Genomic DNA, 12,015 nt, shown 5'->3' with positions numbered 1-12,015 from the left:
GTCATGTAACCAGGGTTCAAGCTGTCTCATATGAAGCAATCCGAGCGGCGTTACCGCGGCTGCAGATTCCATATGCCCCAGGAGCCTCTGAAAGAATTTCAGTGGGACCGCTGTCCTGCCCTCGAACGTATTCAAACAGTTCAACACTGACCGGACTCTCTCTGGAGTGAGGCGCGCAGTCCGGTTGACCGAGTCCAGCTCCATACCGAGATAAGAGATCCTCTGCGCGGGGCAGAGTTTGCTCTTCTCTCGGTTGACCCGAAGGCCCAACAGGCTGAGGTGACTGAGCACAATGTCCCTGTGTTCGCACAACTGATCCCGAGACTGGGCCAGTATGAGCCAGTCGTCGAGATAGTTGAGTATCCGAACGCAGCGTTCTCTGAGCGGAACAATGGCTGCCTCCGCGACTTTCAAGAAGACGCGAGGCGACAGGGACAGCCCGAAGGGCAGGACTTTGTACTGATATGCCTTCCCCTCGAACGCAAAGTGTAGGAATGGTCTGTGTCGAGGAAGGATAGAGACATGAAAGTATGCATCCTTCAGGTCGATCGCTGGGAACCAATCTTGAGGACGGATCCATTCGAAAATGCGTTTCTGCGTTAACATTTTGAACGGGAGCTTGTGCAGGGCCTGATTCAGAATGCGCAGGTCCAAGATACCCTTTCTTGGGTACAATGAAGTAGGGGCTGTAGAACCCTGACCTCATATTGGCTGGAGGAACCGGCTTGATCGCGTCCTTCGCCAGCAGGACATCGATCTCGGACCGCAAGACATGGGCATCGCTGCTCCACACGGTGGTGAAGAGGATGCCCATGTACTTGGGAGGCCGGCGTGCGAATTGAATCACATAGCCAAGTCTGATGGTACGGATGAGCCAGCGAGACGGCCTGGGGAGACCTAGCCAGGCCCCCAAGAACCGAACTAGCGGGACCAACGGCACAACAGACGTAGTTGCATCGCTACCGCCCGCTCCACTGGGGAGACCTCCACGTAACCCTTGGCCGCGCCACCATCGAGGGTAGTGAGGATGGAGGAGTCAGTCGATCGGGCGCGAGTGCTGTAGGGCACTGACCACGACTTTGTGAGCTCCTGATGCACTTCCGGAAAGAAAGGCACTGGGGCGGGGTGCTGAGAAGCAGCACGGGCCGTCCCAAGATACCAATCGTCCAGCCGCGAGGGTTCGGGACACGGTGGAGGGTTCCACTCGAGCCCGACACTTGCGGCGGCCCGGGAAAGCATAGCCGGGAGCTCTGGATCAGACTCGGGCACCGTTACCGCACCAGAAGGGGGCAACGGAGCCGAATCCTCATCTCAAGAGTCTATTAGCTCATCCTCCGATGCAGCAATCGAAATCATGTCCTCTGTCGGAGCCCCGAAAGTAACGGCTGGCCCCCCATGGGAAGGACCAGGACGCTCTTCCGGAAGCTCTACCGGCGCAGCAGAGGGGCGAGGGGCCAGAGGAGCCTGTTGACCCGGCGGGAGTGCCCTCACGGTGACCCTCAGGTCTCCACCAAAGGCATCAGCCAAAGTAGTAGCCCTCTGCTTTGCAGCGGGAGGACCACTAGATGGGGGGATGCGCAATGGGACTCCACCCCGTTTGAGGTATTGGAGCCTAGACTGTAATACTGCAATGGTCATGTTCGCGCAGTGCGGACATGACTCATCCATGAAAGCCACCTCATCCATGAACGCCCAAACACGTGAGACAGCGATCGTGTCTGATAACTGAGGATAGATAACGACGGCACCCAGAAACACACGGTTTGAATGACATCTTGAAAAAGACGCAGGGCTTTTAGCTCTTTTAGAAAGGAAAAACTACTCTTTTAGCGCCGAAGCGCATCTTTTTCAAGATGTCATTCAAACCGTGTTTCTGGGTGCCGTCGTGAGCTGTCACCGAAGCGCACAGCGAAGGTGACACCGTCGTAAGCACTCAATGGAACACCCAGCGAGTTGTGAAAACAGCTGTTGTTTCTCTTTGGCGGCAATTCGCTGTAACATGCCGTGACACCCGCACTGAAGAAGCAGTTCTGGAGTTCCTTCCTCGAGCAGACTCGTAAGTAAACACTCTTGCAGAAACACAGATAGGCTGATAACAGCAGTGTTCGGCTCCGAAGTTGAAAGCGATATGCGGTACTTCCACTTCCGTATTTATACCCGCGATGCGGGGCGGTGCATGGAATGCGTGAACCGCATGCCAATGTCCATTGGCTCGTTTCTAATACACTCGAAGTAAATTGGTCTCTGAAAATAGATCCCAATTCGTCGGTCAGTTCCGACGTTCGTCTGTCAGTTCAGACGTACGTCGAACGTGACCGACTGAAAGGGAACTTGATTCTTCTTGACAACATTTGTGGGAAAAAAGGGAAAATGGGTGTTAAATGTGTTTCTGTTAGCATCATCTACAGAGCGAGCAGTACGTCAAACTTGTGCCAGCCTTTTCAACAACTGAAATCATCTTGTGAAAAAAAGGTGGTGTTATTTTTAATGGTGATAGATGTTCTAGGAGACTGGTGCTGTGATGTCACACTGAATCAAATTCAGTACATTTTCAATCTGCTGACATAGTGGAAAATACATTTCTGCTCCCAAAGCAAGGACATCACATTCAGTGACCCCTACTGCATATTGTGTGTGTGTGTGTGTGTGTGTGGTGGGTGGAGGGAGGGGAGGCGGCACTAAAATTAACGTCTGCTATCCTTCCGCTTTCATCTCAGATGCTTCTTTCATCCTGCTCTCTTGTGCATGTGTTTCTCTTTTGCTTATGTTACTGGCAGATGGAATTGGTAGATTCCAATCAATGTTCTTCTTTGACTAATTACTCTGACAAAGATGGTGAGGATCCAGATGAATAGATGCCTGCTGAGCATATCTGGCAACACACACGCTGTACTAAGGAAATGCCAAATATATCTTCATAAGCAGCTAGAAATCTGCAGTATAATGATTCTCTATTAAACACTTACCAAGTTATGATCTGGTATGATGGCTCTGGATTTAGGCCTCAGTTAAGGGCCTGATATACTCACTGCAAAGTTCTTTTTGTTCTTCTCTCGGGGGCTATATAAGTTTGATATACTGATATAATGATATTTGGGCACTTTTCAAACTACTGCAGTGGAGCCCTGCGCTTCAGGCAATAATCAAAACTTCCAGTTCAGCTGGGAGGCGGGGTATTTAAATCGTGTTTTGATGGTGTTTTGAGTCAGTAATGTTTCAATATTTGCTAACGTTTCAATATTTTCGTGAATGTAAGTGAGCTATGCTAATATTAAGATTTTAAATTGCAATTTTGGCAGCTCCTGAAATGGGTCATACCATTGATATTACCAGAGCACTGAGTAATATCAATGGTATAGTATGGTATTACTATATGTGGCACTGTCCACCGAGCGTCCAGTACCATCGCATCATTCGCATGGCACCGCGAGGAAGATCCTCTCGGCTGGCTGAGGACCGAGCAGCAGTGTGTCTGGGAACCGGACCAAAATTATTATTTTATTTCATTTTTTTCTCCTCTCTCCCCTCTCTTGTCTCTGTCGCTCCTCATGCTTCCGGCTCCTTTTCTCTTCCTTTTTGTTTGTTTTATTGATTAAAGTTGTCAAACGGTTGCCGGTTCGCACCTCCTTCTTCCCATAATGACATACCCCGTTACACTATAGTTTATTTTGTTATTGACTCTGCATTAATAGTTAAATTAAATTTGACTGACTTTCATTCATCTTCGGAACACAAATGAAGATCATTTTTAATGAAAACTGAAAGATGTCTGTCCCTCCATTGACAGTCTAAGCAACTACCACTTTGATGCTTCAAAAAGATCATAAAGAGATTGTAAAACTAATCCATACAAATCAAGCAGTTTATTCCAAATTTTTTGAAGAGACTTGATCGTTTTATATGATGAATGAAAGTGTTACGGGTGAGTTAGGGTGAGTAAATGATGACAGAATTTTCATTTTTGGGTGAACTAACCCTTTAAATGTAATGACTTACTTTTGATTTATTCACCCAAAATTTGACAAATTCTGATATCTGCATTATACAGTAAATTCTTAAGATTTTTAAAGATTTTTTTTAAGACCCGTGGAAACCCTGTAGAAAACTCGGCTCATACAAGGACGCACTTATTGCATTGGAGCAAGAACATAATGCAAGTGTCTAAAATGCATGCGCACACTTTAGTTGAATGGTAAAGCTTGCCCTCTTTAACAATGCGGTTAAACTAAATGTACGAAGCAAACATTGCACAAAGATGAAATAACCTCAACATTAACAACAGCATTAAAATAAGAGTGCATGGTTTATCTGTCAATAATATGCATGCACGTAAAAGTGCAGTTTGTTACTATAGCAACAATGGACTCCCAATGGACTTGGTAGAACAATGGACTTGGTAGAACGAAAAAAGAGTATTTTATTTAAAGTGGTCATGGACTGCATTTTTTTTTATAACGTTTCCTGGGGTGCACTTATAATGTTAATATGATTTTTCAAAAATTGAAATTTTCTACCATAATTTTAGCCCTCTGATTTGAACGCTCTGTTGGAAGGGGCGTGTCTGCTGTGAAACTTCAATGTAAACGCCCACTGCTATGATTGGCTAACATCTTTGCATATTAAATAAGTTTTACATATGGAACTCTCGAAAACTTTTTGATTACAATTTCAATTTCAACTATAAAGCAGCTCTCCAGTGTGTTCATGTTTTTATTCGTGTCTCACCTCGACGGGCTGGACAGATAAATCTGAAAATATTTCCACTTCAAAGAAGGTGGAGCCCCAGAGAACACACTCCTATTTTTTGCCATAGCCAGCGAACCACCCAAACAAAAACTCCAAACAAACTTCAATTTGACCACATTTTGTTCTAAATTACATTATACCAGCTTATTTTTGATTGAAGTATATCAAGGCCTTTAGGATTGCACACATAAAACACTTGGAATCGGGCATAACAAGGGGTCATGTGTAATTTAAAATTGTATTTTACTTTTGGAAGACCATTAGCTCTGGCACTTGATTGCAAACACAAAATCCCTTTTTCCCAAAATCCCTGTCTATATGTACCTTCACAATTCTCACATGTACGAGTGAGCTAATGAGCAGTAAAAACCAACTGGCATCACTGTAATGCAATCTAGGCTAAACTCGTCTCGGAATCCCACAGGTTTTTCCAGCATCAGTTTCTTTCCAGGTTATTGAGTCACACTTGTAACCAAGCCCGCTCCGCCACCGAAAATCCAATTCATGGCAGTTTGTGCGAGGGATTTACAGCCAACTACGGTTGGCTCCGATGGCATTTTGAAGATCGTAAAAGACCCTGCACAGTAATACAACCTTATTAATGAATGTATTAGCTGCAATGCATCCCTAGAGCCTGCAACATGGGAAAAAGAGAGAAGGCAGAGAGTGCGACTAGATGGGGAGGGTTGATGAGTCATCCTACCCGGTTTGCGAGCTGGGGTCGAAAAGCATGAGGAAGATCCACATGCAGGGGACGCGTGCTGTGAGCTTGCGGAGAATGGCAGCCATATCACTGAAAGCCCTGTCCTGAAAGCCTGCAGAAAGAAGAGAGTAAGGTTGGTGAGAACAAGCAAATTAGTAAAGTGGAGAACTTTGAGAATATGGCACACAAGCTCTGTCCCTCTGTCATTGTGAGAGTCAAATACGAATGATGCTCTGCTGCCCGCAGGTAATCTGTCTAAAGTATTAATGTGCATAGGAATGCACAATGCCATTTCTTAGAGACCAAGTACAAGTACTAATATTCTTTTTAGTATTTGCCGATACAATACCAATATTTTTAGTAAAGCTGATTTTTTTTTAAAATATGGTACTGTGTAACAGTTCTCAATAATAATAAAAAAAACACACAAAAAAAACATTAGATAATTTAGACAATTAGTCCACTCATGGTAGTATGCATTTGTAACTGTGGTTTAATGACACATCTGGAGCATCAGGTTTAAAGAACAGAACAAAAAACAAAAACAAAGTCTCAAATAGACCAGCGGAGTTACAATCTTTGCTCATGTCCCTGTGCTTCTCAATTGTGCTGTAGACCAATATGCTCCACCTGTGCCTCATGTTAGTCGTGTGAATCCTTCCTTTTTTTCTGCACATTTTGGACAGTGATGGTCAAAACAACAATGACAAATCAGTTACTGTTAAGAGTCATTTCTTGAAGCAAGTGCTGTATACAACAAATATACAGTAGTATATAAAAATAGTATACATAAAATATATATTTTTTATATTCTAGTCAAGTCAAGTCACCTTCATCTATATATAGCACTTTTTACAACACAGATTGCTTCAAAGCAGCTTTACAGTGATACTATGAAATTAATTTTGCTTTAGAACAACGCTAAAGTAAGTTTTTGATTGATTAATTTCTGTTGTGAAAAATGATCAGTTCTTCAATTTGGCGCCATTTAAACAACACCATCCTCAGCTAAAACAGAAAAACCCCAATGCGTTCCGGACGCCCATCCCCATGGCAACAGCACCTGGTGGCTGGAGAACGCAAACCATGAAATAGGTTTTGAAACAATACCACCACCATCCCCGCGAAACCCCAAAAAGGTGAATCTGCGAAAACAGCGATGGCATGTACACAATGATTACGTGTTTAGCCTATAGGCAAGCAAGGTCGAATACGTATGTGTGAATATTTGTTTTTATCTGTACAGAGGAGAAGGGAAGGAGGCCTTCACAGGGGAGAGTCTAGTTGACACAGTCTACAGTAAACCTCAGGATAATCAGAGCGTCTAACACTAGCATAGACGCCATTCTACATCAGGTGTTATGGGAAGTGTTCCCAGTTCCAGCAGACCTAGTTAATGCAGCCTAAAAATCATTTAATAGAAATTTATATTGTTCTAAGTGTATGCCATAGTAAAGAAAGTTGTTTTTAGTCTAGATTTAAACTGACAAGAGTGTGTCTGCTTGCCGAACAATGCTAGAAAGATTGTTCCAAAGTTTAGGTGCTAAATAGGAAAAGGATCGACCCCCTGTAGTTTATTTTGATATTCTAGGTATTATCAACTGGCCAGAATTTTGAGAGTGCAATAGACGTGAAGGATTATAATGCGTTAAGAGCTTGCTCAAGTACTGTGGAGCTAAACCATTTAGTGCTTTGTAAGTGATAAGCAAGATGTAAATGTGTGTGATGTTTAATAGGGAGCCAGTGCAGTGTTGATAGAACTGGGCTAATATGATCATACTTCCTGGTTCTAGTAAGAACTTGAGCTGCTGCCTTTTGGACCAGCTGCAGTTTATTTATTAAGCGAGCAGGGCAACCACCTAGTAGAGCATTACAATAATCTAGCCTTGAGGTCATGAATGCATGAACTAACTGTTCAGCATTTTGCATTGAAAGCATGTGCCGTAATTTAAATACATTTTTAAGATAGAATGCAGTTTTACAGATGCTAGAAATGAGGCTTTCAAATAAAAGATTGGTATCAAAGAGCCCACCCAGGTTCCTAACTGATGACGAGGAATTTGCAGAGCAGCCATCAAGTGTTAGACATTATTCTAGGTTACTACTGCGTGTGAAGGTTTTTTTCCAATAATTAAAAATTCTGTTTTTCAGAGTTAAGTTGTTTATTAAATTACTAGTCATCAAATTTTTTATCAGCTATGCATTCTGTTATGGTAAATGGTAAATGGACTGCATTTATATAGTGCTTTTTAACAGACCTACGGCCATCCTGTCACAGTTCACGGATTCCCTGTCTCACTCTTGGGTGTGCATTGTATGTTGTCTTGGGCGGAGCCTGGGATTGGCTCATCACGCACCTATGGCAGGGCCATCAGCGCTCCAGCTGCAGCTCATCACCTTAACCCTATTTAGTCTCTCTGTTTCTCCATTGTCTTTGTCAGAGCGTTGTTGGATGTTCCCTCTTGTGTTTCCCCGTCGTCTGCTGTTCCTGTGTCCTCGGTGTGCGTGGATCCATTTCCAGACCTCCCTTGCGGTTCTCCCGAGTCCCAGCTGCCCACAGCCTGCCCGTGCTGCCAAGGGTCCTTACACACGGCATCATCCTGACGCTGTCTGTTCCTGCGACTACCTGTTCTGAGACTTTGTCTTTACCTGCGATCTTCTAGTCAATAAAGACTGAGTTTTACTTGCTATTGAATCCTGCCTCTGAGTATCCGTCACAGAACGCTCTGACCAAGAATGGATTCAGCAAGTGCTTCTGATATCAACGCCTTCCTGGCCAGCAGCAATGCCAGAATGAACCAACAAGAGGCGAATCTGACTGCTAGAGGACAGGAAGTTCAGACCTTGGTGGCACGGGTGTCCGAGCTGACCCAACAGATGCAACAAGATGCCAGTCCCGCTGTGCCCAACCCACCGCCAAGTCCCCCCACGCCATCTACACCACGGCAACCGGAACCACGTTTACCCACACCAGAGTGTTATGCCGGTGAGAATAATTACTGTAGAGCATTCTTGACAAAGTGTTCCCTGTTTTTTGCTCTACAACCTCAGACTTTCAACACGGAGACATCCAATGAGGCGTTCGTCCTCACGCTTCTCTCCGGAGGAGCAGCGTTATGGGGGACGGCGGTGTGGGAAAATCAACATCCTTGCTGTTCCTCGTTCCAGATGCTATCGGCGGAGATGAGGCGTGTGTTTGACCGAGAGGTGGCAGGAAGAGAAGTGGCACGTCAACTCGCCGACCTCCGTCAGGGTAACCACTCAGTCTCGGACTATTCCATCGAGTTCCATACACTGGCCACCGAGTGCAAATGGAACGAGGAGGCACAGTGGGACATGTTCCTGCATGGGCTGGCTGACCGCATCCAGAAGGAGGTCTTCACTGTCGAACTACCTGAGAGGATTGATGGTCTCATCGAACTTGCGCTGAGGGTGGACGCTCGTCTGAGTCGGCTGAGAGATCGATCCAGGATGGAACTTCAGTACGGGAGTGTCGAATGCCCTCAGGCCAGCACTTTGGATGCGGTCAGTTACACTTTCGATCCGGAGCCCATGCAGGTCGGTCGAGCTCGGCTCTCCAGGGAGGAGAGAGCGAGACAGAGATCCCGTGGTCTTTGTCTGTACTGCGGCGGAGCTGGACACCTGCTAAACTCCTGCCCGGTAAAAGACCACGCCCGGCGGTAAGGAGAAGGCTACTGTCGGGCGGGATCTCCGTGGAAAAGACCTCATCCTCCACTATCCTTCCGGTGAAACTGCTGTGGGCAGCCCAGAACTTCACTGGGCAAGCGCTTCTTGACTCGGGAGCGGAAGGTTACTTTCTAGACTCTGCTCTTGCGCTCAAGCTCGGCATACCCACCATTGCACTCAAGAACACCTTTGCTGTCAACGCACTTAGCGGACAAATACTCCCTGATATCTCATTCACCACCGAGCCACTCACACTCATCACTTCAGGCAACCACACCGAACTCATTTCCTTTTTCATCCTGGACTCCCCTCTGGCTCCCGTTGTCCTCGGTCACCCCTGGCTAAAGTTACATAACCTAAGGGTTGATTGGGGACACAACTCTGTGTCTTCGTGGAGTAATAAGTGTTATGAGTCTTGTCTTGTATCTGCTTGTTCGTCTGTGTCTCGTTCTGTTTTTCAGAGTGAGGCAGTGAATCTGTCTAACGTGCCTCTGGAGTACTTCGACCTGAAGGAAGTGTTCAGTAAGTCCCGTGCTGCTTCTCTTCCTCTGCATCGTCCCTATGACTGTGCCATAGATTTACTTCCAGGTAAGTCTCCACCTAAGGGCAAGCTTTACTCTCTTTCTGTTCCAGAGAGGGAGGTCATGGAGAAATATATTTCTGATTCTCTAGCTTCCAAATTCATCTGCCCTTCCTCTTCTCCAGCTGGTGCAGGGTTCTTCTTTGTGGGGAAGAAGGATTGTTCTCTGCGACCTTGTATAGATTACCGAGGGCTGAATAACATCACGGTAAAGAATACCTATCCTTTGCCGTTGATGTCTTCAGCTTTTGAGAGGTTGCAGGGAGCATCCATCTTCACGAAGTTGGACTTGCATAACGCTTATCATTTGGTTCGCATTAGGGAGAGGGATGAATGGAAAACCGCATTTAACACCCCCAGGGGGCATTTTGAATATTTGGTGATGCCATTCGGGCTGTCCAACTCCCCAGCGGTTTTCCAGGCACTCGTCAATGATGTGTTGAGAGACTTGGTTGACCAATTCATATATGTCTACCTGGATGACATTTTGATTTTATCTTCGTCTCTCCAGGAACATGTTCAACACGTCAGGCGAGTGCTTCAGAGGTTGCTAGAGAATGGGGTTTTTGTCAAGGCGGAGAAGTGCGCGTTTCATGCACAGTCTGTTCCTTTTTAGGGTACATTGTGTCATCTGAGGGAATGCGCATGGATCCTGACAAGGTTAAGGCTGTGATGGATTGGCCAAGTCCAGATTCCCGTAAGGCCCTACAGAGGTTTCTGGAGTTTGCCAATTTCTATCGGCGATTTATTTGCAACTTCAGCCAACTAGCTGCGCCTCTGACTGCCTTGACCTCTCCCAGAACGACGTTCAGGTGGTCCGATACAGCTGAGGCTGTATTCGCTAAACTGAAAAGTCGCTTCGTTTCGGCTCCCATCTTAGTTGCCCCTGATCCCACACGTCAGTTCGTGATAGAGGTCGACGCATCAGAGGTGGGGGTAGGAGCAGTTCTTTCACAGAGCTCTTCCTCGAATGACAAGATGCACCCGTGCACGTTTTTGTCTCATCGTCTTACACCTGCCAAACGTAATTATGACATTGGTAACAGAGTTGTTGGCCGTCAAGTTAGCGTTGGAGGAGTGGCGTCATTGGCTTGAGGGGTCGGGGGTACCTTTTATTGTATGGACGGATCATTAGAACCTGTAATATATTAGATCTGCTAAAAGACTCCAGGCAGGCTCGGTGGGCACTTTTTTTTGGACGTTTTGATTTTGTTCTCTCGTACCGCCCCGGGTCCAAAAACATCAAACCCGACTCTTTATCTCGTATTTTTGATTCCTCCGAATGCCCGGTTACTCCCAAGTGTATTTTGCCAGAGAAGATAGTTATCTCTACACTCACATGGGAGATCGAATCGAAGGTCAAGGTGGTCTCCGCCCGGCGGTCCACCGAGTCGTTTGTTCGTTCCGGAGAAGTTAAGGTCCTCCAATGGGGTCATTGTTCCAACATTGCTTGTCAACCAGGAGTAAACCGCACTAGCAGTTTAATAAAGCAACGATTCTGGTGGCCATTAATGGCTCACGGCATTCGCAGTTTTGTTTTGGCTTGCTCGGTCTGTGTGGTTGGTAAGACATCTAACCGACCTCCTGATGGGTTACTTCAACCGCTGTCTGTTCCTTCGAGACCCTGGTCCCACATAGCGCTTGATTTTATCACCGCCCTCCCGCCCTCTAATGGCATGATGGTCGCTTTGACCGTTGTGGACCGATTCTCGAAGGCAGCACATTTTATTCCCTTGCCCAAATTACCCTCAGCCAAGGAGACAGCGGTATCTGTTGTAGATCACGTCTTTCGGTTACATGGCCTCCCGATGGACGTGGTCTCCGACAGAGGTTCCCAATTTGTGTCCAGATTCTGGCAGGAGTTTTGTAAATTACTAGGAGCAACAGGAGCTTCATCCTGGAGCCAACAACTTTCTATGGTTGAGTACGCTCATAAATCGTTACCAGTGTCATCCACGGGCCTTTCTCCGTTAGAGTGTAGTCTAGGTTACCAGCCACCCATTTTTCCTAGTCTGGATTCCGAAGTTGCGGTCCCCTCTGCTCACGCCTTTATCCAGAGGTGTCATCGCACATGGACTAGAGCCTGTGAGACTCTGCTCCAGGTGGGAGCGCGCGCACAAAGGCTAAAGCCGATCGCCACCGGTCTAAGCCTCCCGTTTACGTCGTGGGTCAAAAGGTGTGGCTTTCTACCAAGAACATTCCGCTCCGCTCCGTATCTAATAAACTTGCTCCCAAATGTATCGGCCCGTTTACTATCACCAAGATCATTAATCCGGTGGCAGTCCGCCTCAAACTTCCT

General features: G+C 46.3%; 1 protein-coding gene across 1 annotated transcript in view; it reads right to left on the bottom strand.

The window, feature by feature from the left end:
* The window catches only part of gabra3 (gamma-aminobutyric acid type A receptor subunit alpha3), a gene marked incomplete at both ends in the record, with an annotated part of 531,886 nt that extends 526,351 nt beyond the window's left edge, over window positions 1–5,535 (bottom strand). Inside the window, one exon of the mRNA XM_079834053.1 lies at window positions 5,450–5,535. Coding sequence (XP_079690179.1) covers window positions 5,450–5,535 — 86 coding nt within the window. The remainder of the gene's footprint in view (window positions 1–5,449) is intronic.
* Window positions 5,536–12,015: the final 6,480 nt, after the last annotated feature.

The sequence above is a fragment of the Gobio gobio genome, assembly GCF_949357685.1.
Source record: "Gobio gobio genome assembly, chromosome: 14".
NCBI lineage: Eukaryota > Metazoa > Chordata > Actinopteri > Cypriniformes > Gobionidae > Gobio > Gobio gobio.
The sequence above is the reverse complement of the archived record's forward strand: the minus strand, read 5'-3'. Positions and strand labels throughout refer to the sequence as shown.